Source organism: Brachyistius frenatus, unplaced genomic scaffold, assembly GCF_029030835.1.
Source record: "Brachyistius frenatus isolate BFR_SWC_R1_liver_20210118 unplaced genomic scaffold, ASM2903083v1 Contig_81, whole genome shotgun sequence".
NCBI classification, from domain to species: Eukaryota; Metazoa; Chordata; class Actinopteri; family Embiotocidae; genus Brachyistius; species Brachyistius frenatus.
In genome coordinates, this window is record NW_027210680.1 from 467,869 (window position 1) to 492,094 (window position 24,226).

Below are 24,226 nucleotides of genomic sequence, written 5' to 3' on the forward strand. Positions count from 1 at the left end.
GGTAATTGGATGAAGCATCTGTCTGTTATTGTCTATCAAAGGCTCATATCACCAATTACATTATTGTGGTTTTCGAACAAAACGTTGCTTCCCGCTGTCCTCACATCCAAACCACGCCTGTTTGCTGCCAGTGTTTCCTCATAGGATGCTGACTGGTCCAAGTCCACTGTGATTCAGCCGAAAGCTCATGACCTTAAACCTGACAAGATGGATGTTCAGGCAACCCGGTGACCTTGCAAATTCAGCTTTCTCGAAGGTAAGTGCGTCTAACTTTGTAGTAGCCATTGAACTGAACGCCCATCAATCAAAATCTTTTGATCTCTTTCGACATCGTAAGGACTCGAGGGTTTTACATGAAACAACTTTGTGATTTTACATTTTACAACTTTTCACATCTCATCTCAGAACGATATGTTTCCACAAACAGGAAGTATGTTTTACAGGACTGGATGGGGAGCCGAGTATGATCTACTGACAAAAAGATGTGGAATTTCTACTGCAGCTACAGCTCTACTCCAAAGCCTGTCGGGCATCTGTAGTGCTTCATCATCTCCAGACTTCCAGTCCACTGAGGCTGCTGCAAACGCACACCAAGAAATGCAATATACAAGCGTGCGCACGTGCCCAAAAATTCACATCAACCATCAGAAACACATTGAGCAGCATAACCACAAATATGTATGTGTCCTTGAACACACCACCACGCCCACACACGCAGTACCTGGGGATGTCTGGGACAGGTGAGTACAGATTCAGAGGAGGGAAGAGGGGGGAAAAGAGAAACACATAGAAGAGAGATAAAAAAAATTTAAAAAAAAACAGACTGTAGCTCAGATAGAGGGAAGTGGGCTACTGAAAGACAGGAAGAGAAATAAAAACCCAGACAGAAACAGGATGAGTGAGCAATAGATGAGAAGAAAGAGGCAGAAATTGAGATGAGGGTCATCACAGTGTGACCTGCTGTCTCTGGAAACAGTTCACTCTGCAGGAAAGAGCGGAAGAGCGGAGGGGCGGGAGACATAGCTACGAAGAGGGAAAACAGGAAGCAAACGGATACCACTTCAATACAGCAGAAACACAAAAGCATTTCCATTTAATTAGGCAAAATGGGACAAAAGTAGAGAAGAGAGGGAGCAGATGAAGCCAGCGAGGTGGCGATGCCGCTGTGATTCACCAGCTTTCAGTCTGAAGACCTTTCAACTCCCTTCCTGTGTCTCCGTCTCTCCCGCCGACGCTAATCCTGACGGCCGCTCTGCTGATAAACTCCGAACAGAGTCCTCTGACCTGAACCGGACAGTCATGCTCTTTAGAGGAACTGAGGAGAGTTGAGCTGCACTTCATTGGCACTGTCCCGTTAAAAGCATTTTGGCATTTGGATGAATTCAGGTCACAAATGCTTCATTAGTCCGTGCTGCTTTCCAGCCACACAACGTGGACTATATAAAATAATAGAAGACGCAGTGTGGAAACAGGCAAAGATAAATCAGACTAGTTTTGAAGAATTTAAAGCTGTTTTTGATTCCTGAGTACTTTTTTTTATTTATTTTAGCCGTGCCAGCTCTTGGGACGGAAACGTTGGGCTGTCGCTCATCAGTCCACTGATTTCGTCCAGACTGAACGACCTCAACAACTATTGGACGGATTGCAATGAAATTGGTGTTCACTCACTCATGTTTCCCAGAGCACGAACCCTACGGTCTTTGATAACCCACAGACTTTTCCTATAGTCCTACATGGCATTGACCTTTGTGGTTTCAGGTGTAATATCTTGACAACTATTGGATGTAATGCCGTGAACAATCCCCTGTCTTTTGGTTAAACACAGTCATAAATTTCAATTTGTCCAATACTGTTCTCAGCTGTGCTTTATGCTGGTTAGCAAATATCAGTATGCTGTTATGCTAAACTAAAATGGTGAACATACAGTAGTAAACATTAGATTTTCTAAACACCAACATGCCAGCATTGTCACTGTTACTGTCAGCATGCTGATGTCAGCATTTCATTTCATTATAGGCACGCAGAACCGCTAGTGAGGCCTCGTTGTCTCGTTTCCATATAAAAATCCAGCCTTCTCCAACTCGAGCAGCCGCTCAGCTAAAATAAAACGGTATAAAACTAACTTAGACGGTAGGACATTAAATACCTGCTAAATTAATAGCTAAATAAGACCCAACGAATTTAATGGAAACTTTCAGTACTTTTGAAATCCTATGCAACACTATTGCACATACTGACCAAAACATCAGCCAGGCTTTGGCCAAAACATATATATATCAGTATAATCGTACGCTGGCCAATGAATAACAAACACGTGCAGTACAGAGATACCGAAGATATTTTTATGGTTGTAAAATAGCAGTAAAATATCCCAGTTGTAGCGGCTACACCTGTAGGATGTATTCTGATACACATTATCAGCAGCACAAAACTGAGCTAAATACACTTAAGTCATTAGCCATGTCAAAAGCATCCAGCCAGTTTGTTGTTGCTGATCTTCATTAAACTAAAAGACAGAACAAAAAAGAGCAGATAGGACAATTCTTCTGTGGACATAAACCTATATTTTCAGATATATCTGCATTAGTACGGAACATCCTTACTGTTTTTATTTTTTTTTTTTAAAGTGACGTGGGGATGAAGAGAAAAGATGCTCAGAGGAAATAAACTGGAGATTTGACCTGATGAAGATCAATCATCCCATAAAGAAAAGGATTGTACTGCAGATCAAAACAAAAGGCAATCAGTACGGGTCTGGTCTTACACATCCCCCCACTGTAACTGTGAGAATTAGGTTGTTAGAAGTCAATACTATATTCAAGAGTTGAAAGTGTAACTGAAGACAGAGAGATAACCATTAGCGGTGCACTTTCTTGAATTATGCATATGTTCTTTAAGCAAACCTTGACACATTATTAGCCATCAACATTACATTAATGATATGAGATTTAATCTGAACGAGACCATAACTATTCCTTTTTATTAGCATGTTAATAATAAAGTGAAGTCACTGCTTTGAGAGACTTGAGGCCGAGCAGAGGTAGCCATCACTAAAGTGAGGTTTATGGGGGAAATGGAAGCTCTGAGGTCATTATGATTCACTGGGTCAACCACACAAACGCTCCGACAAATCAATGTACACTTCCTTTATGGTCAATAGACGCATGCCTGGATCACAGCCACAGGACACAGATAACGGATGCAGAGCGGTCCGGGCAGTCGTTTTTCTGCTGTAAGTGAGCACAGTCTCTTGACGCATAAACAGCTCCTCTCACCTGCCAATCACAGTGATTGTCACCGGCAGACGCCCTTCATTTATGAAAATGGCATGTCAGTCATTTTTCCCCCTCGCCCACACAGATGACAAAAACACACAATACACACACTCCTCCTCCAAAACAGGAGCGCTACTGATCAGTTAAGCTGCTGAATTCCTAATAGGACATATCCCATTAACCTCTCTCATGCAGGGATCGCGGGTTGATATCGAGAATGGGAACTACAACCGTGCTCCACACCAGGCCTGCCGCAAAAAGCATTTCATAACAGTGAGGCTAGCCAAAGGGGAAAAGCTATTAATCTGCAAAAGCCACAATTACTTTCCACAACAATCTCACGACTAAAAACTTTGTCAGTGCAATCATTTTACTTGCCAATTGTTGGATTATTTTTGCATGTATTTGCATTTGAAATATGTCACTCCATTGGGATTGCTGCTGTTGAACTCAAAGATGAGCCTCACACTGAAATATCTTGGTTTCTTGCTCTTTTAAAACTGAATCCTTGTGCTGGGTCACCATTTTCAGACATTTTATAGACCCAGCAGTGAATCGATCAGTTAAGAAATTAATCAGCGGGGTAATTTATATTGAAAATAATTGTTAGTCGGAGCCCTAAAGTCAATAGTGCACAACTGAGCCTGTAAGAAGGATATTAGCAGTTACTAGACAGGAGGCCAAATGAAACCAATAATTCATGTCAAGCCACTGTGAAATAATGGCCATTGTAATTACCATATGCATTCTGGTAAACTGAAAATCACTCGGCCATCTCTCAGCAGCAGCAGCAGCATCATCTTCTTACAGCAAGCGTGCTCGACTGCCACTGGAGTGGAAAGGCAAGAAACGCTCCAACCCCCCCCCCGCCCCCGCCCCTCCCGCCTGTCTCAACATTATACATGGATGTGGATTAGACAATTACAGCACATTGGTTTGTTTGTGTCACCGCTCCAACTGGACTCACAAGACTATCCCCCGGTGTGTGTGTGTGTGTGTGTGTGTGGTGAAGAAAAGCTAAATGGAGGTGAAATATTTTTCATTTACCCCAAAAAACATAACTGAGATCACACAATTGTCTCCATTTCCTGTGCGGAGAGTGTCTGAATAGAAACAGACAGTGTTTGTGCAGTTTAGGGTGTTTTCTTTCGTAAATAAACGTTCCATAGCAAATAGAGCATGATTTAATTGTATAATAGAAACGAACCAGCGGTGGCATTTCTCCAATGTCTCCAAGTCCATGTTTGTGCTACAATGACTATTATTGTCGGGGTGAATCAGCGATGAATAAAACACTCACTGATCTTGTCATATGTCACATGTCCATGTAGATTTATTTAACCCTTGCATGACGCACGCACCGGGGGAACAGCTTGTGTACAGCAGTGGGCTGGATGGTTAAATCTCTTGCTCTCTCTAGCTCTTTTTTTTTTTTTTTTTTTTTCATTCTGTGCATCTGTTTACCCTCCGATAGTCTCCTTCTACGATTTTTCTTGGGAGTGTGCAAATTTGTGTGCACACGCGGAAGAGAAGGGGTGCTACCTCTGCAGATGGATGGAGACGAGGCAGCGGGCGAGCAAGCAATTACAAGCTGGTAGACTTCACCTCGCCACGCCCTCACCCCCCCCCCCCTCCGCCCTCTCCCCATACATCGCCCTGGGGGTTGCTGCATTAAGAAATCATGGGTATAATGGTGGAATGGGCCTCGGGGGCCCCCTCCAAAACAACCTGCTAATCCCCTGTGGAGCGAGGTTGTACGGGACGGTGGGGTTTTTTTTTTTTTTGGGGGGGGGGGGGGGTAGAGGGTGGTGGGGTGGGGGGGATTTAGGGGTAACAGGGCAAGGCGGCCGTCCCGACAATGAGTCCACCCCTGACACGCGCCAGCGCCCCCTCGACCGCCCATCAACACCCCCCCACACACACACACCTCCTCCTCCGACCCCTCTCCCCATCAACCTCAGCGACATCCTCCCAAGGGAGGAGCCAGCGGGGATGTCAGCCACGGGAGAGCAGGAAAGCCCCGGCCCGATATCAGCCCTCCATCTCAGCCAGACCTCAAGCGCAGAAACGTTCGGTCGGACCACTACTCCACTCTCTCTTTATCTGATGCTGTGGCTGGTTTTTTTTTTTTCCACAGCACCCAAAGAAAGGAAAACGGTTGGACAACTAAATCAAGCTTCTCCAATCAACCACTGTCGGAGGATTCAACTTGCACGCGAACAGATCGGAAGCAGCTCGTTAAAATGGTTTAATTATGTTTCTAAATTCTGATGAGCAATGACATGCTTGATTGGTTGTATCAAAGGGCCTTAATGAGGAGACAGGCCACGCTCTCTATCTGTCTAAGCATTAACTTGACGTCTACTCTCTCTACGCGCGACACAGTGCAGCCTCAAGTGTTTTCTGGAGTCAGAAGTGTGTTTGTCTTCAGCGACATTTGTGACAGATTACTCTTCATCTGCTTATGGAGCATTGGACAGACGTCCCTGGGTATGTCCGTCATCGGAGATTCAGTTATCTTACATCAACGTCGTAGCTTCATGCCTTCTCGTATCCTCGACAACCGTAATCTCATCCTGTTTACTGGCAACCTAAACCGTCCCTGGACTGATATGCATGACTTTGATTTATAAAATATTCCCCCTCTTGGCTCCGTCTAATGTCTCCATATCCCCAGCCCAGCACGTCCATTTAGCAATCAGACATTAACATCATCTCATCAATCTTCCAACGTTCTTGCTTCAGGTTAAAAAACCAGTAATCACTCCACTGGTGGGCTAATGGGCGTCTAAGCATCAACTTGCAGAGAGTCCATTCAATATTTCATGAATGGCAGGGGCCCCCCATCCTCCCCGGGCCCTGCTCCACCAGTAGGGCGAATCGACATCAAACGCCGCGAGCTTCCAATTAGACAGCAAGACGTTCTGATCTCATCTCGATTTGGCCCGAGATCAAATGTTCTTGCAAGGATCCAAGAAATTCCGAGCCCTTTTAGTTAGCCGGCCTCCCTGTCAAAGGGGGATCAAATGTTCACTGAAAGCACCTGGAGGAGATCACATTTAAAATGGCTAACGTAGGGACTTACTTGTACCAATATTTAGATATCACAGCAATTCTACAGCAAGGAAATTCACGAAAGACCCAACGGGACTGTGGTGGGGAGTAAAAACAGATGTCGATTGATGGTGGTAATTCAGCTGAGGTGCCATTTAGTGCAATACCATATCAGGTAGAGTTTTACTGCTATGAAAGTGCAGAGACTTGTGGAAATGCACCAGCCACTCCTCCTGGCATGAATAATTTAGGATGAGATTCCAGGTGGGGATCAATGGTCGCTACTGGTGTGAGGCTATTTTGCCACAAGGATAAACATGTCATTATCCTTTTCCACTGCAAAATAGGTGAACAACTCGGGGGCCCAGCTGATTTGATATGTTGCCTTGTAATGTGCAATACAATTTCAATCACAGTGTAAACCCACAGTGATTTAGCAAAGGCAAAGTGAAAATTCAAGTCTTTAAAATCATTGGTACTGGGGAAGGTTTTGTGTTGAGATTTAAGGAGGCAGTATACCAGAAGTGCTAACTGTATCGCCAGGAAGCTTTGCAACCCACCTGACCGTACCAAACCTTTACGAAACTGACAATCTCACATTCACACTCAGTCCATGCCAAGGTTGGCCTATTGAAGTCAGCAAGGTTTAAATTTCTCCTTTCTTTTTATTTTACAAATATGTCTGTCCTCATCCTCACCTGGTGTTAACCAATCAACATTGACCACCACATGTGTTGTGTGCCGAAACGCACCAAAATGAATACAACAGACAACAAGGTAACACATCGTGGAAATATCGTCCTTTGTATCCCAACCCTGGCCTTTATGATGCTCCTTAAAGCACAGAATAGTTTCTCTAAAGTCTACATGAATCCACTAAAACAGAATGAAGGATATCCTCTCCAGACACGGACAGAAAAAGACTAAAAACACATCAACCTGTCCGAATCTCAGACTCTAACCACAGGGGGCATTCAAAGCTGCTCTTATAACTAAAACGAACCTGTGCACCAAACAGCTTCTCATTACATCCCTGTGGGTGCATGTGTGTGTGTGGGGGCATGTAACCCTCATTTCACAACAGGAAAACAGGCTTGTTCCTTCCTCAAAACAGATCAGGCCACAGAGAAGTGTTCCGCTGTCTTGCAAAATAAATTACAGCCAATTAGAAGAGTCTTATTGCTGTTATTGAGGGGGGAAAAAAGGGATAAAGAATCTTAATCCAATTAAAAGGGCGCCCTCTAGCAGCGCGGGGACAATGGTTAGTATTTAGCTTTTGAAATAAATATCCTCCTTTTATCCAGCCAAGTGAACTTTGACAGCAGGTTTTAAGTAGCTAAACTGAATAAATCTATTCTGTCCAATCAAAACATGGAGGCTATGGGCTCTGGGGGACTTTGCCCTGCTTGAGATTAAATGTAATACAATAAAACCTGCAAAGTGACTAAGGTCAGATATTTAGCCCTTACATGGATGGGGAAGGGACGCAAGTCTATACCAGAGGGAAGATTTAGCAGAGCAGTCAGACCAGATCAGAGTGTGACGGGGAGAGGCCGAAGGCTAGTTACTGGTTCACTTTGCTTCACCGATCTCAGGTCATGGTGACAAGGTGGTGCATTTTTTGGGGAACATTAAGCACATATTCACAGCCTTATTATGCAATCACATAGCACAGAGAAGAAGGTATGAACAGGAAAACAAATTGCATAACTGTGATTGATTTAGTGCTCATTAAATCACAGTTTTGTTGGTTTTAAGAGGTTTATTCATGCCAGTTTTTTTTTTTTTCTGGCATAGTTGCAAAAAGGACTGGCTGGTTTTCAGTGGGACTGTTGGACCATGTAGGGACCAGAACATCACACACAGCAGACCAATATCTCAAGGGAATATTATGATGAGACATGTAAGCCGCCTCTCAGCAGCCTCATCTCAATGAGCCCATCTTTTTTTCTTCTTTTTTTTTTTTTGCGGGTAAAGACAGGCAGGCAAAGCATAAATTCCAAGCACACCAGCAAGACAAAGTCTGTGTGGGTTTTTTTTGTTTTTTTTTTCCTCTTCGCCACATTTGGCTTCGGTTGCGTTGTTGTCGCTTGTTTGTCTCACTTCGGTGTTTGATCCGGAGCCTCCCGACAGTCTGGAAACAATGCGCTGTAATACACACGCATCTCCAGGACCTCTCTGGTTCCAGAGCCATTTCAATCTCAGATACAGAAGAAATCAGAGAGACATCTTTTTTTCTTTTTTCTTGTTTTACTTTTACTCTGATTTGCCTTTCTTTCGAAGAATTGGCAAATGCTGGGGGGAAAAAAATAAAATAAACAGACACACAGCGACTGATTTCTCCCATTCAAAGAGACACAGGGAATGCACAGGGAATCAAAATAGCTCACTCGTTTATACCCGTGGGAATGCAGAAGAGAGGAAAAGGGGCACAAAAAAAAAAAAAAAGCACCAACAGGAACAACAACAAAAACCTAATTGAGGCTGTTCATTTTTGGCGAACCAGGGGGAGGTGAGATCAGAGCGACAAGCCTCTGTGCTTTGCAATGTGGCAGTCAGATGAAATCCAAGCTCTCACTCATCACGGGCTGTTTCAAAAGGGAGCTGATGCTGCCCTTACATAAAAAAAATAATTAAAAAAAAAAATAACAACAACAACAACAAAAAGCAAAAACAACAAAAAATCACTCACTGTAAACAGTTCTCGGTGCTGGAAATCATCCCTCACCTTTTGAAGCCCATCCAACACATGAACACATGCCCTTACAGCTGAATGCGAGTGGAAGCAGAGGACAGTAGCTTTTCAAAACATAAAGGCAATAAACTTACCGACGCCGTATTTCTCGTGCTCTGTAGGTATCCACATGTTTACGGTGGGCGCATTTAAGTGAGCCATCGGAGTAGCGGCGAAATGCAGGGTCCGGGGACTGCGTAACGCATTCTATTGGTGTGCTTTCCTCCGGTCTGTAGTAGGAGTCATTGTTTAGGTTACTGAAGGAGAAAGCACAGCCGCCGCCGCCGCCGCCGCTGTGCTGCTGCTGCTGCTCGTAGTGGTACGGAGTCGTGCTGCCTTCAGGATCCGTGGGAAATGTGACCAACTTCGAGGTCAGCGCAATCAGAGGGCGGAGAGAATGGAAAGCCGGGCGACTGACTGTCTGATGTTTGAACTGATGTATTTTCAAATGTTTTCCTATTTGAACCTTCGGTCTCAGCAGCCTCGGTCCAATATCCCACTCAAAAGTTGTGCCTTGAAGATGTTAAGATAGTCCTAATTACATTAACAGAGTGGCAAGCATGTGGCTTTGATTTATGTTGCTGACATGAGTTTGCTTCACGGTAAAATAAAAGGGAAAAGAAAAAAAAAAGGTTGAAACACAAAATAAGATTCAGCCTAACGAGTTGCTGTTACCACCGGCATGAAAAGATAGTAGCACCAGCATTGGCCTCTTTATTTAATAGAAAAAGACAAGCCGGTAAGTCAATGAAATTAAAAGAAAATGCCCCACTTGCTATTTTCACATTAGTGCTTCCAGTTTAAACATGCTTGCTTGAATTCCCCACCCCTTTCTAAGAAACGTCTGGTAGACATGCCTTAATTTTATGTTTCAGTAAATGTAGCCTATGAAGAGACCTTCATCACATGTAGGCTACAGAGAAATGCACCAAACAAGTGGCCGAAAACTTAACCCCAAATTGAGGATTCTGGTGTTAAATCTACGTTATATATAACATATAACAACCACTTTCAGGTTCCAGCTGGGATTTAAATATATAGTTTAGGAATTCCCGAGGAGCGCCTGAAGGCAGCGGCATCGCCAGCGCAGCGAGAAACTGCAGCAATGCATTCTGGGACTTGTAGTAGCACCCAGTTACGTCAGTAACGGTCCTTTTATCCACAGCATCTTCGACACATGAGGATATTGTTCTGTTTTTGGGGTCGTTCTGGTGAACAGTGGGATATAAGCTGCTTGTTTTATTTTATTTTCAAAAGAGCCAGCAAACCTCTTATTTAACAAAGACATGCAAGCACTGATTTACATCCACCCATGGACATGCACATTACAGACCCATTCTGTCAGTGCACCGGTGTTGAACATGACCTTGGAGCAGCGGAGAGCCCTTTTGGACACACAGCCTTTCTACTGGGACAACTGGTGGATGAAAAATACATGAGCCTGTGAGAGGAGGAAGCAGAAAACTGGAGGGAGTTCCACAGCCAAAATGACAGAGTTCAACACACACACACACACACACACACACACACACACACACACACACACACACACACACACACACACACACACACACACACACACACACACACACACACACACACACACTCACACAGAGGGAGAGTGAGAGTTTATACATGCCAGTGACACATTTTTTTTATGAGCCCGCTGCTCACTATCCAATACATCCATGTATCTCACACACTGTTTCCTCTTTTCTTTCTCTTTGAACTCACTCTCACCATCACCTGCCTGGGTGTGCTGTACTGTAGCTGGTGGTGTGTTTGAGCACAAAGTATTTTATTTATTTATTTTTAATTTATGCCATAAAAAGCCATTCTAATGCCCGTTCATTTCTCATGCTGCAAATGGTGCATTAACATGCTTTGAAGTGTCAAATGTGCCTCTCTGTTCTCTCTGTCTCATCCCTAGTTCGCATGTCCACTTACCCATCCGTCTTTGTAGTTTATATGGTGAATTATGAATGGATGTGCCATGAAAAAAAAAGAAGAAAAAAAGAAAGCAACCCGAGGCTCGCTGCATGCTTTGTAGGTTAAAGCACGCGCCACGTATTCAGGGCATCATAGGCCGCATGTCACCCCCCTTTTTCTTATCTGCCTTGTTTCTCTCACTGTACACACACACACATACAGTGTGTTGGATAAATGCCATGGAATACATTACATTAAAAAAAAATAGCAGGCGAGCAGATAGAGCTGGATTAATTTTACAGTGGGTTTCAGTGTTTCGCTGCTTCATCCCCGTCCTTCTGATATTTCTGATTTTAGAGGTGGGGGGTTGTGGGTGTGAGGGGGACTGTTGGAATGCACTACTCTACATATGAATAAATCATAAGCTGGGGAGAAAAGTAAAACAGAAACCCCACGGATTCATCCCAGAGAGGACAGGAGACTGGAGCCAGTGTGCACTCTTCTTTTATTTATTTTTTTCATAAAGTGGAAACTAGACTATGTTCTACATCGGTGGATCGATGCTCAAACTTCTGCTGCCTTCACATTTTCAAGCTGCGATAGTGGTAGAAAAATATGGTAAGGCGAGCAAGAAAGCAGGAGTGAGACAGATAAGACAGAGGTGTTAACTGCCAACAGCTGAATGTGATCTGACTGAAATGGTGTTGTGTTTTATTGCCAGATCTTTGTCCCAGTGGGTTACATACAAAATGATATCTCACTCAGTTTGTAGTACGCACGTACGTTCGCCAAAATTATACATGCGGTCACTTCCACGTCCTGATTCCAAAGAAAGTGTTTCTTTACATAGCAGTAGGACGAGTGACTTTTCATCTTCATGCTGCTTAATATTTCTGATCCACAACATTTCAAAGGGAAATACTTTTTACTCCACTACGTTCATTTGACGAGTAAAGTTACAAATGAAGATTTTTCATTCAAAACATGCCATCAGTTCATAGAATATAATATATTGTTAAAAATATAAAATACTAAAACATGTACATGACAACTGAAATGAGTTAATCTCAACAAACAGCAGCAACACTTTGGTATTTGTCAAACTAGACTCGATTTTCCCATCATTTTGGGTGTAATTGAGGCAGCAATTTTTTGAATTGGTCCAGTATTGAGTGAGAGCCTTTCAGCCAGAAACAGTGTAATGTAACACCTGATCTAATGTAAACACATTTAAAATGCAACAAAAAGTGTAGCAGGAAGTGTAGTTTAGTGTTATCTAAAAGACAAAAACGCCGCGGTCAGTGCTCGAATTTTGCCAACAAAATGTTGTGCAGCACTTCGCACAGCTTTCATAGACTTTGTCGGATCTTTGTTGGATGGGGACACACTGCAGTTGTAGCTATTTGTGCTACATATTGATGCCCACACTCCTGTTTTATACACTGTGCAGTGCAGACTATGAGGGCTACAGTATTTTGACCAGGATGAGTATGGATGTAAGTCATGTAACAAAGAACTTTTTCCAAAAGGAAAATGCTGTTCAAAGAGCGTAGAGAGCTGCTGCAGACAGAGTGGAAGTCATGTTCTTGTCTAAAGTTACTGTGTTGAGTGAGAGTTGGCTGAAACTTTTGGTTAGGGATCCTTTTCTTCATGTTGTCAAACCATTACATTCAGAATCTGCGCGTGTCAGAGGCATTGATCTGATTACTTCTTCAAGCACTACATTTACAGACTGCAGTAACTGTACAGTCTAATATAATGGAGTAAAAATCCCACAAACTCCCTCCTTTTTGTCTCTAATTGTCTCAGTAAAACACACTTTGTTCTCATATTGTCAATTGTTAGCATCTATTTACTAATCCTTCATGTATTTAAAGACAAATTTACCATTTCTTTAGTGACTGTGATTTCAACCTGAGTGAGATTGTAAGTCAGACTGTCAAAGGACGATCAAGTGAGAGCTGAGGGGATGAAGATGGAAAAAAAAAACAGGAAGAGGAGGGATCATAGGTGGAGGATCTGTTCAGTGACCTCACTGTGAAAGGATTATCCTGGTTGACTGTGGACAGATCGGGTCACCCAGCATTCTGCTCAGGTGCTCATTTTTTACTGTCTCCTTCCCTTCATCTCTTCATGTCCTCGTCCCTGTCCCTTTTCCCCGTGTCCTTCCCCGGCGTTTGCGCCGAGTTTCATCAGGGAGACCCATATGTTCCCTGCAGGCCACCGGAGATGGGAGTACAACTGAAGATGATGGAGGGGAAGATGGAGTCGGCCATTGCCACAGACAGCTCTACTACGGGCCAGATGGGCTCTGAAGATTGCTCAGCATTTCCACCACTCAACCACCAGTCTCTTTTTATCTCTGGCCCATGGCCACAAATAAACGTAACATCTGTGAGGCACGAGTCAAAATGGTTAGCGTGGAGGAGAGGAGAGGAGAGGAGAGGAGAGGAGAGGAGAGGAGAGGAGAGGAGAGGAGAGGAGAGGAGAGGAGAGGAGAGGAGAGGAGAGGAGAGGAGAGGAGCGATTTGGGTGATTTGTAGTTTACTTTAGCATCAGCCAAGACTTCATTGCTTTCGAAACATAAACAAGTTGTAGCAAACAAAGGAGATTAAAGATGACATCGGCAGTGATGTGTTATAAAGCCATAGTAGAGCTTTCAGGTTTCATCTGGGGACAGCCCTGGTTTCTTTTTTGTCTACTCTCATTTTCCCTCTCAAGTCCCTTTTGGGCTTCAAACCGCCACTTAACTACAACTGTGTTATGGTGTCAAAAAGTCAGACTACACAAGGCTGATTTACTCCGCTGGACAGTTGGAGCAAAAATGACGGTGCCTTATCTCAAGAGACCACTGCCTATCAACTCCTCTCAACACTTCTCGGCTTTGATTTAATTCACACCAGGAAGTGTAGGTCAGATGGGAGAAAAAAAACCATATGCCTCCCTCTGCTCACATTCAGCAGGCAATTTCCTCACCTCCAGTGGAAGCAGGCCTCTAAATATAGCCATGAAAACAGGCTGCGCCTTCGAAGAAAAACACCCCTATGTGTGTGCCATATGAAGGCTGAATCTTACAACCCAATACTTCCAATGAGGGATCTTCAAGAAATGGTGGCCTTAATCACTTTGTTTTTCCTGGACCGCACATTTACACTGTTGGTGTGTTTACTGTAGATTAGAAGGAGATTACTCATTTGTTCTTCTTGTACGTGTAATCACTTCTTAGGATATAATCTCCCCACAAAAGACCATTCATATTCACATATTCACACAAACATGTGAATCGAAATGCACACACACACACATATTGGTAGAAATACATATTTTACTATATGCAATACAGACCGTTTTATTCTGGCATGTGTGCAGCTATAAAGTAAAAAAAAAATATATAGAACCTACAAAAACTTTTTATAATTCCAAACACAGAACCTTTAAAAAAAAAAAAAAATTATCAATTTAAATATGGGAAAAAAATGATCCCAACCTTAAGTTTCCTACTAAGGACAAGGGGACAAAAGTCGTCAGCCACTCTAGCAGCTTTGAGCTCGATGTTAACATGCTAAATGCTAACAATTTGAACATGCTGAAATTTATTAAGTAGCCAATTTATTACTTACGTTAACAGCATGCTAACACGTGCTAATTTGCAAGAAACTTAAAGTAGCAAGAGCCGTGACAACTGGGAATGTCATGTATTTGCTCGTAAAGTATTGGACAAATTTAAATTTGAACCAGACGATTGTGCTACAGATGGAAAGCTAAGGGATGAAAGAAGCTCTCACAAATATTCCCGAGGGTTATATGAACGTGTGTCCCAAGTTTCATGGCAATCCTTGTAATAGTTGTTCACTAAATACCACAAAGGTCAGCCTGGTGGAAGTCAGTGAATTGAGAATCGTTAGAGGAGGACCACTGGCTGCACAAAATCTATTCCATATCTGTTGAGGTATTTAAGTCTGAACCAGCTAACTTTTGCCATCCATTGTGGTACTATGCGACTAAAAGTTCTTCGAAACCAATAAAAAAAAAAAAAAACATGTATTGTCAGATATCTTGACATTTTCCCTGTTACTCTCCATCTGCACACCATGAATGATGATGAAGCAGCGTCTGTAGATCCCGATGACTTTGGCAGCTCAACTTTTTTTTTCCCCCTCCTCTCTGCTGGGCCTTCACTTCAAACTATGTTTTGGCTGGATGTAAAAATAGACTCCGTTTTTCTCCTTAGCATCAGTACAGAGTGCACCATGGATGATTTTTCTTGGGTTTGATATGCAAAACCGCCCTCACGGGCGATTAAAGATGATCTGCTGTACAGGAATGGATCCTGTCACCTGAAACTCTTCTCCGTGGGAATCAAAAGACTGAAAAGTGCAGTGTTTCCCTCCCATGTTCTCTTTTATCAAGTTTAACTGCTTCTCTGATACACCCAAAAACGTTTAGTATCAAAAAGCTCATGAGGCACTGCAGAAGAGCAGGATCCAATTACTTTTATTCTATTCAAATGCTTATTTCCAACTGCTTTAAAAGGAATTTGCTTTTTCAGTCACATCAAGTGGTTTTCTGATCTGACCTGATCTTGTTTCAAGAAAGCAAAACGTGGAGTTTAAAGGAGCCGTTCAGTCCTTTCACTCTTCTTTTGCCTGCTTTCTTTTCATCCACTGTGCATGAAGATGCATCTGAACAGATAAGCTTTTCAGCCACCCACAAAATAGATCATGTGGTCGTTTGCCACCATGACAACTATCAAGACATGTTTATTTAAAAGCTTGTTCCATTGTGTGAGAGGTTCTCTCTTCCATAATGATTTGGGTACTTAACTGTAAGTATTAATAACTTGATGTTTTAAAGTCCTGCAGAATAAAGTTCACTAAGATTATCTTTCAAACAGCCACATAAGCATTTTTATTTTTTACATTTGGCCTAAATATTACATACTTTTGACATCAAGTTACACCACTCACTTTTACGACGTTTCCCCAACCTCCCTTCATTGATTTAGAGTAGATGTTCAACATGCGCTACGCAATTTGAGAGACTGAAGTGGGATACTAAGATATTAAATTGGACTTGGACATAGAAAAAACTATTTGTAACCCTAAAAGCCAGATTACTCCATTTTCTCAAGTTACAGTTTCTGGTACATGGTGACAACAGGGCATCAGTGCCTATGACTTACATGCTCGGCTGGGCTCCCACATCCCCCATGCTGTTGCACACTCAAGGCGCACTATTACAGTATACAGCCACCTGGACCCCAACACCCACCAGTGAAACTATAATTGCGCCTGGGAGCGCGCACACACACACACGCACACGCACACACACACACACACACACACACACACACACACACACACACACACACACACACACACACACGCACACACACACACACACACACACACACACACACACACACACACACACACACATTCATGCTGGACAGATGGCTGTCATAAATGGCTGTATCTGTTAGCAAGTTGAAAGCAATCCCTGGCAATGCGTCCCTTTCCCACACCCACCGACCCACACACATCGTACATCATATTTCATCCCGTCGGCTGACAGCACAGTCACACACTGAGCACACAAATACGTAGGGTGAAAAAGTCTGAGAACACATTGAAAATCAGTGGTCTTACATATTTGACAAAGTTTGAGGATTTCAAAGTTTCCAGCAGATCTTGCTTATTAATAAGTGGCACTGGAGATAGCGGGAAATATGGCACCAGAATTAAGTGGAAGGGTAGAAGTCAGGTTGTTAAGACGGGGTTTCAGCATCAATCATGGATACACTGGTTTCTAATCAGGGAGTGCCTGATACTCAAATGCTTTGCGGCAAGGATCACCTCCATCCAAGGCTAAATTAGGCATCAGAATACATCAAACTTTGTTCACTGAGAGATGAGAAGCAGCACTGAAGATACATAATTTGCGAATTAAAGAACCCACTCTGCAGCACTTTCAAAAGAAGGCTGTGGTCTCAGAGGACGAGTAGTGTAAAGTAAGAGTAAAGCTTTGAGATTTATGGATGGCTGCAACAGAGGGTGGTATAGGAGGCAAACAGGAGAGAATGATACTACAAACCCAAAGTGAAACATGGAAGTGGGAATATGCAAGTTATTATAACGCTGACCATTCACTAAAACCTGCTCCCCTGAAAATCAATAGCTCAGCAGCAATAGCTCAGCAACCATAACAAGGCACAGCGAGTTTTTTAAGTTTTTAAAAAAAATGTTTTTCTGCATCTTAATAGTTCAGACAGCTGTTTGTGTTTTTCCTTTGCATTCCAGCAATCCAAAATACAAGAGCAAAATTGCAAGAAGAATGATTTAAACAGTGTGTGTATCTGCTCCTACAGAAGCTGCAAATGTTAGCATGTCCGGTTAACTAGCTGCCTTGAAGTAACCAGTGTTACCAAGGCCAAGGAGCATACTATATATATATTTTTTGTAGGGTTTACATAAGCTGCAAACAATAGCTCTTAAATCTTATAGCTTCTCCTTATTCGATACTACTAGTACCACTGCTACAAGCTGAAGTCAGGCTAGGCTAATGTTAGTGTCCCTGTTCTGCTGTTCATATTGGGGAAATTTCTAAGAACAGCATGAATGTTTGGTATTTCAGCAAAAAGCACACAAAAAATGTCGGACGGAAAAAAAAAACCCCGACTCTGCAGGAAGTCGCAATATTTTTTGGCTAAAATATAAATTTTTGGAATACAGAAGCAGAACTGAGTTAGTTCAACCACAGATGTATTTCCCATCATACTGAAACAAAACTATAAAGCCTAAATTGAAAGCGAATACAACAAAGAAAAAGTAGATGAAGCGAAGAGTGAGCATTGAGACTGTTTTGATTCACTTTTGACAGTTATTCAAATTAAAGATTCACCATGGTATTAAATAACATATTAAAAGGCTTTGTTTAGCAGTGCACAAACATGTAAACTTTTGTTTTGATGCTTAGTCATCATGTCTTACTCATATCTGCAAAACCACAGGCTGGCAATTGCCCTAGCAGCTCTGGGCTAAGTGCTGTTTGCTCTTTTCTGGATGGTGTTAAGCTGCTCTAACAGCCGGGTGGTCTGTGGGCGTTGGTGTGAGGAGCTGTCTGTGCTGCGTTGAGTATAACCGCAACACCTACATCGGCTAATCCACATAAAGAGGTGGTGTATGAGAATCACCACAGCGGCTGAGCTGATAATTTCTGCTTTTCTAATCCATTTTGCCCTTAAAGTGCATGAAAAAGTCTTGAGAGGTGTGATTACCACGGCAGCATGTTTGTGTGGACTAATAACTTAAAAGCATGCTGACATCTTTAACTTCTGACAACATTCGATGCTATCAACCTGATGAGCTGGAATTACATACTGTAACTGCTAATGCGTAGTTTGAGTTGAAAAGTAAGCAGTTTTATCTGGTAAAAACATTGCTGCGGGGAATGTGAGTTGATATCCAGGGATGAACAGAGCTACATTTTAAAATAAATTCACTCCGCCTACGTTATGGAGATTATTACACCATATGGGATCACAGTGAATATGTACAATATGCAGTGTGTAAAAAGCTGCGTGAGAACATATATCTATGTGTTTATGTGTGTGTGTTTTTTTTATAGACTTGATAATTATGTGTGATTCACAATTAGGGCTCCTACACTATGGAAAACTCTATCAACTGGCTGGATTATCTTTTTAATTTCACTTTATTGATATAATAACTTTACTAATCCTGCTGTTGTGGATTTTAATTCACTGAAATTTGGTGAAGCGATAACCCGAGGTCAATGGATCAGTTAATTAAATTTGGGAGGCAATCAAGATCTGGGATTTCCGTCATTATATGATGATATTATGGTGAGCTCATAGGCCAGTGGAGATTTGATCCTTGATGAATAAAATTAAATACTAAAGATAACTGCTAAACAGATGTCATGGCGACTACATCCCAGCAAACTATTAAAACATGTTTTGTTTTTATTTGAATTAAAGCGTCAAACTGTCCAGAAAGACATGAAAACAAAGGTTATTCTGATAGCTGTCATTGTATGTATGTATGTATGTATGTATGTGTGTGTGTGTGTGTGTGTGTGTGTGTGTGTGTGTGTGTGTGTGTGTGTGTGTGTGTGTGTGTGTGTGTGTGTGTGTGTGTGTGTGCGTGCGTGTGTGTGTGTGCTATAGGGTGGCTTTGGCTCGTCAGTAAAACCAGAAGCAGGAAGACTGATCTGGAAAGATAGGTCAACAGAATTACAAATCACAGCAGGATATGAAACAGCAAAGATTTGCTGCCTTGGAAATCACTATCAGACCTACTGTCTCTCACATGCTGTATACATATATCATCCACAGGTCTTTGTGCTGCATATTCATAAACAATAGGCCGACATTAATGGAAACGATGACTTAAACACAGCTTAAAGCATGTTTCTTCTGTTTTAAAGTGTTTTTCTCACTGAATGTTTCTGTAATGAAAGAACCATTGCTGCACCATCAGAGTCAAGAGGTTTCTTGGTAAACACTCAAAGAAATGCTGTGCTGACGAACAGTGAACAACCACTTGAATCAATACTTATCAATATCATATAATTGCTCCCGTTAACATTAGTTAACACAAGGAGATTCACTGTGCGTGCGCATTCTTGGCAATATTTTGAGCATTAAATGCTCCCAAAAAACCTAGGTTACAAGTAGGAGAAAGGGGGCATAAAATTAATGTGACACCGTTGAAAACCCTGGCAATTAATATGCGTGTGTGACTGTGTTTCAGCATGTGTATATAGCTTTCAGTGCGGTTGCATTAAGGCACAGATGAAAGCCGGTGGAGGGAAGGTCTGTGCCTCCCAGCTCAGTGGGAGACACACCAGGCTTTAGTCTGATAACAGTCTGACGGTGAGGTGAAGGGGTCTGTGAACTGCTGCTCCACTCTCTCTGCACACGGCAGTGAATTTCAGAGATATCCACCACAGATGCAACACAGTGAGGGACTATTTCAAGCATGCAGAGAAAAGTAAACACAGGGGGGTAGGTGAAACAAGAAAAAGGAAAATGGAGAGAACAAATTAAAATCACCAAACTGGCACAAAAAAAAAAAAAAAAAGAAGGAAAACAGACCTGCAGTGAGAGCCGGTGAGAGAAAGACAGCTTTGGACAGATTTGCAGCAACAGAGACATAAAAACAAACAAAGCTCTATTCTGCCTCCCACATCAAAAGGTCTTCTCTTCCAAATGTCAGGGCAGCTGGATATCACGTCCGCCAGCGCCTCTGCGCCTGTGCTTGTGTGCCCTCGTGGTTTGATTTGCTGTCCTTAAACCTTGACTGTCAGGTGTCTTCTGCAACCAGAGCACGCACTGCATGCTTTTACGCACCACATTTTTAATACGCATACGGCTACTTGGCGAGGATATACCAGGGAAGATCGCCGGTGGATCACTCAGGTTTCAGAGATTAGGTGAGTGACAGAAAGACAGACAGACTGGCACCTGGAGAAATGTACAGTGGGAAAGAACCTGTATTCTATGTTAAATCCATACTCACCAATCATGCCTCTGTTCTCCCCATCACACTTCCCATGGAGGGGCGATTGTATCCAACATGCTTGCCCACAGTGTTGTTAGGTACGTAGGGCTTCAATTTATTTCTGTACTTGAGTGTTGTTTGTTTTTTGTTTTTTTTAAAAAGCAATTTTTTATTTTTCCCCTGGAATCAAACTGAAAATCCTCCACACTTTAATAATTTGAAACAGCATCACCGTGGAAGCTGCAGTTCAACCTGCGATCTGGAGGATAAAAAGCAACAATTCCAGTTCTTTTATTTTTGCAATCATCGCCTTTATTTGACATTCTTATTTCGCTCAAACACAATTGCTTCTCTTACTCTATTTGTCTCTATCTCCCTCCCTCATCTCTGGCCTGACTCACAGAGCTGAGTCCCAGCGGACACTCTTTTCTCCTCCAACTGTCACAAATTGTGATATAACCTTTAAAAGCCCTTTGGCTAGACACAAGTCTACTCTTTTTCTCAGCGGTGCCTTTCTGTGATTGCAACAATATGTCATTGAATGCTCAGCCTGCTCTGTAATCAAGCACACATAACATGTAGCCCTCTAAAATGAACACCGAATCAATTAAAAGAGTGCAGTGCAACTCGCTGCCAGAGAATGGTACAGTGCACATCTAATTATGACTTTGGTATTAAACGTTTAACAATTATAAGAGCCCTATTTAGTCTAATCAAAAACAAACCACACATTCATTCATCTCATTAATTTACTTTTCAAAAGCATGTAACACACCCATCAATATACTCGATATCAGAGTCACGGTATCCCACCTACAGTTTATCGTCATTTGTATTTCTATGCTGTTCTTTTCTCCCTCTGCTCTCCAACCAGCTGAGAAAGATGGCCGCCCTCTTCGTGGCCTGGTTCTGTCTAAGGTTTTCTTTCAATTTCTTTCAAATTTTCAATTTGTCCCTCCAGCTATTGCTTGTGTGGGATTTGTTGGGTTCCTCTGGGTTGGGGACTTGGTTTGTTAGGGACTCTACATGTTGAGTTTCTTGAAATAACTTAAGCCATGATTTGGTGCAATATAAATAAATAAAATGGAATTGAAAATTGAATTAAACACATTATGTTATGTATGTAACTTAAAAGAGAGCCATGTTAACTGGTGGACTCAAACACTGGTCATCCAGGTAAAAGTCCTAAGTTTGTTCCATCCAGTCACCCTCAACCTTCTCCCTCTTTGGTCATTATCCCATGTTGTATTTCATCACATGACCTCTTTCTTCGACCGTGGCTCTACACGAGTGTACTTTTCACACACTTAAAACGTGTCACTCTCACAGTATCCTGTTTTTTTAAAAGACCATTATGAAATATGAAATATGAAATTATGAAATACACCAGCCGGTTTAGCCTGTAAGTCCTTACATGACATTTATGTAAAGAAAAGGAGCCAATAAACTATTATTTACAGATTTTCAATGTGCAAAGAAAGTGTTCAAGAACAACACTTCTGTGCAAAATATTCTTACTTACGTACATTAAAGCTGTGCATTCTACCTATTTTTAGCGGTGAGGCCTGCAGCTGTGAGTTAATGGGACTTGCAGCATACTTTGCACAGTTGTATTTATTTAAGGTCAGTAGTCACAAATTGACAGAGCTTTGAGGCATCGCATTTGGTGATTCACCTTCGTACCGGAGCCGTATAATGTGACTGCGTATGAAGGGTGGCACACACTGTGGAGGCATCTGAAATCAAGACCTGTATTCCTTGCCCTCTAGCCCGAGGCCTAGTCATGGTGCTTTTGAAGATATACACATGCACGCCTGTTAGCAGCTCACATACATGTATGAAAGCACACACCAAAATATGATCTATGTATCTTTGATGTCTGTGCCGGCTGCATATATTACCAGAGTGGAGCGGTGGTAAAAGCACCTTGGAGGAGGAGAAAGCTGGAAAATTATTAATTCTCTGGCAATTCTCTGGAGATTGTTCAGGCTTTATTATACATGAGGCAGGTTGGGGGTGGATTGGATTCATCGTTGTCATTTTTCTGCAAAAGATGTATTTTTACAGTCAAAACTAAATTTTAACATTTAGATGTCAATGTTTCCAGTCAAATCTCAAGGACAGTTTTTTTTTTTTTTTTTTTAAATAAAATGATAAAGAACTGTAGAAATACAATATATAGCCTACAGTCTGACCAGTGATAATAAGTAGTCGTTATAGGCTATCAAAATCAGATTTTACAGTCCTGTATCTGAACTTACACTAGTTTAGTACAAAACGACAGCTCAAACTTGGTTCAGAGTTGTCAACAAGCTCCCAGCAATGATATTTTGTCTGATGGGACAGAGGGTGGTCCACACACAGTCCAGCACATATAGAGGAAAACACATGCAGGCAAACAAACAGCCAGCTGCCACAGCGGGAAGTAACACATCCCCTGAACATTGTCAGTGCTGAAATCATAATCAATACAGTGAGTGGAGGAAGGAAAACACACTGGGGAGACACCGATACTGGGAGAGCAAGACAGATAGGCAACACTATAGATTTAAGCATGTAAATAAAGGCAGAAATAGATTGCACATGCAGACACGGATGCAAACAGCAAGAAAAAAAGTCAGATGTACTGATAACTGAACTTTTTTTTTTTTTTTTTTTTTTGCAGGGGAGCCACACTGACTCCGTGCCAAGACTGGAGTTTCCTTGAGCTTATAGCAGCCAGACAGCCAACACTGTATCCAGGTGGGAGCAGACGAAAGCTTCCTCAGCCAGCTGTTTACTCCCCAACAAAAATACAAGCCTGTATTATTCAGGGTGAACATGCTACAAGTAAGAACCTACAAAACAAACAAAACAGGAACACGAGGTGTCGGTTTTTTTTCATCGTCCAACAAGAACCTGACTTCAAAGCAAAAAAAAATAATACTACTGAATGCTATATCTTTGAATGACCCATCCTTTATTTAAATGCGTGTCCACAGTACTTTAATTTGAACTGTGATACAAAAAAATACAGAAGTGCATCTTTATGCACGGCAACAAAAAGGGAAGTTAAATTCTAAATTGAGAAAATTGAGAGCACGTAATTAAAAACCGATGACACATTAAAATACTTCAGAAGAAAAAAAAACAACTGAAAATGCAGAAGATGAGAAACAACCGACGGTATGTTGATCTGAGCAACACAAACACAATTCTGCATGGAATCAGTGCATCCTCCAAATGTATGTTGTTTGATGCAGTTATTAGAGCGGAGTAATGCTAACAACAGACCGACCACTTCTGGGTTCAGGCTTCTGACTTGTAGAAGTACCCTTGAGTAAGAAATCCAGTTTGTGAACCGGAACCCCTGACTCTTAACCTCCCAGTGGAAGGTGGAAAAATAAAAATACAGCAAATAAAATACAGGTAAACATATCTAAATTAGGATTAGGTTTCTGTCAGACTGCAATTGCAACAATTCAACAAATTTTAAGTGTGACAAAATGTGCATATGTATATGTTAACATTATCCCCAAAGATATCGTTTTTTGGTTACGTGTTCGGTTGGAGCTCCCAAAGTGTGTGTCTGTGTTGTGTGTTTGTAGCTGAGGGCAGCAGTGTTGGTGATAGTTACGGGACTCATGGGCATCTGTGGCCTGCTTCTGCCCACGGCCTTACTCTCTCTTCTTCTACACATGCACCCTCACAGCCACACATGCACACGCACG

General features: G+C 42.1%; 1 protein-coding gene across 8 annotated transcripts in view; it reads right to left on the reverse strand.

The window, feature by feature from the left end:
• The window catches only part of dock4b (dedicator of cytokinesis 4b), a 124,663-nt gene extending 115,318 nt beyond the window's left edge, over positions 1–9,345 (reverse strand). For all 8 annotated transcript variants that reach the window (XM_069709186.1, XM_069709185.1, XM_069709184.1 and 5 more), the window contains exon 1: positions 9,159–9,345. In XM_069709186.1, the coding sequence (XP_069565287.1) occupies positions 9,159–9,225 (67 nt within the window). In that variant the 5' untranslated portion in view covers positions 9,226–9,345. The remainder of the gene's footprint in view (positions 1–9,158) is intronic.
• Between the last annotated feature and the right edge of the window lie 14,881 nt (positions 9,346–24,226).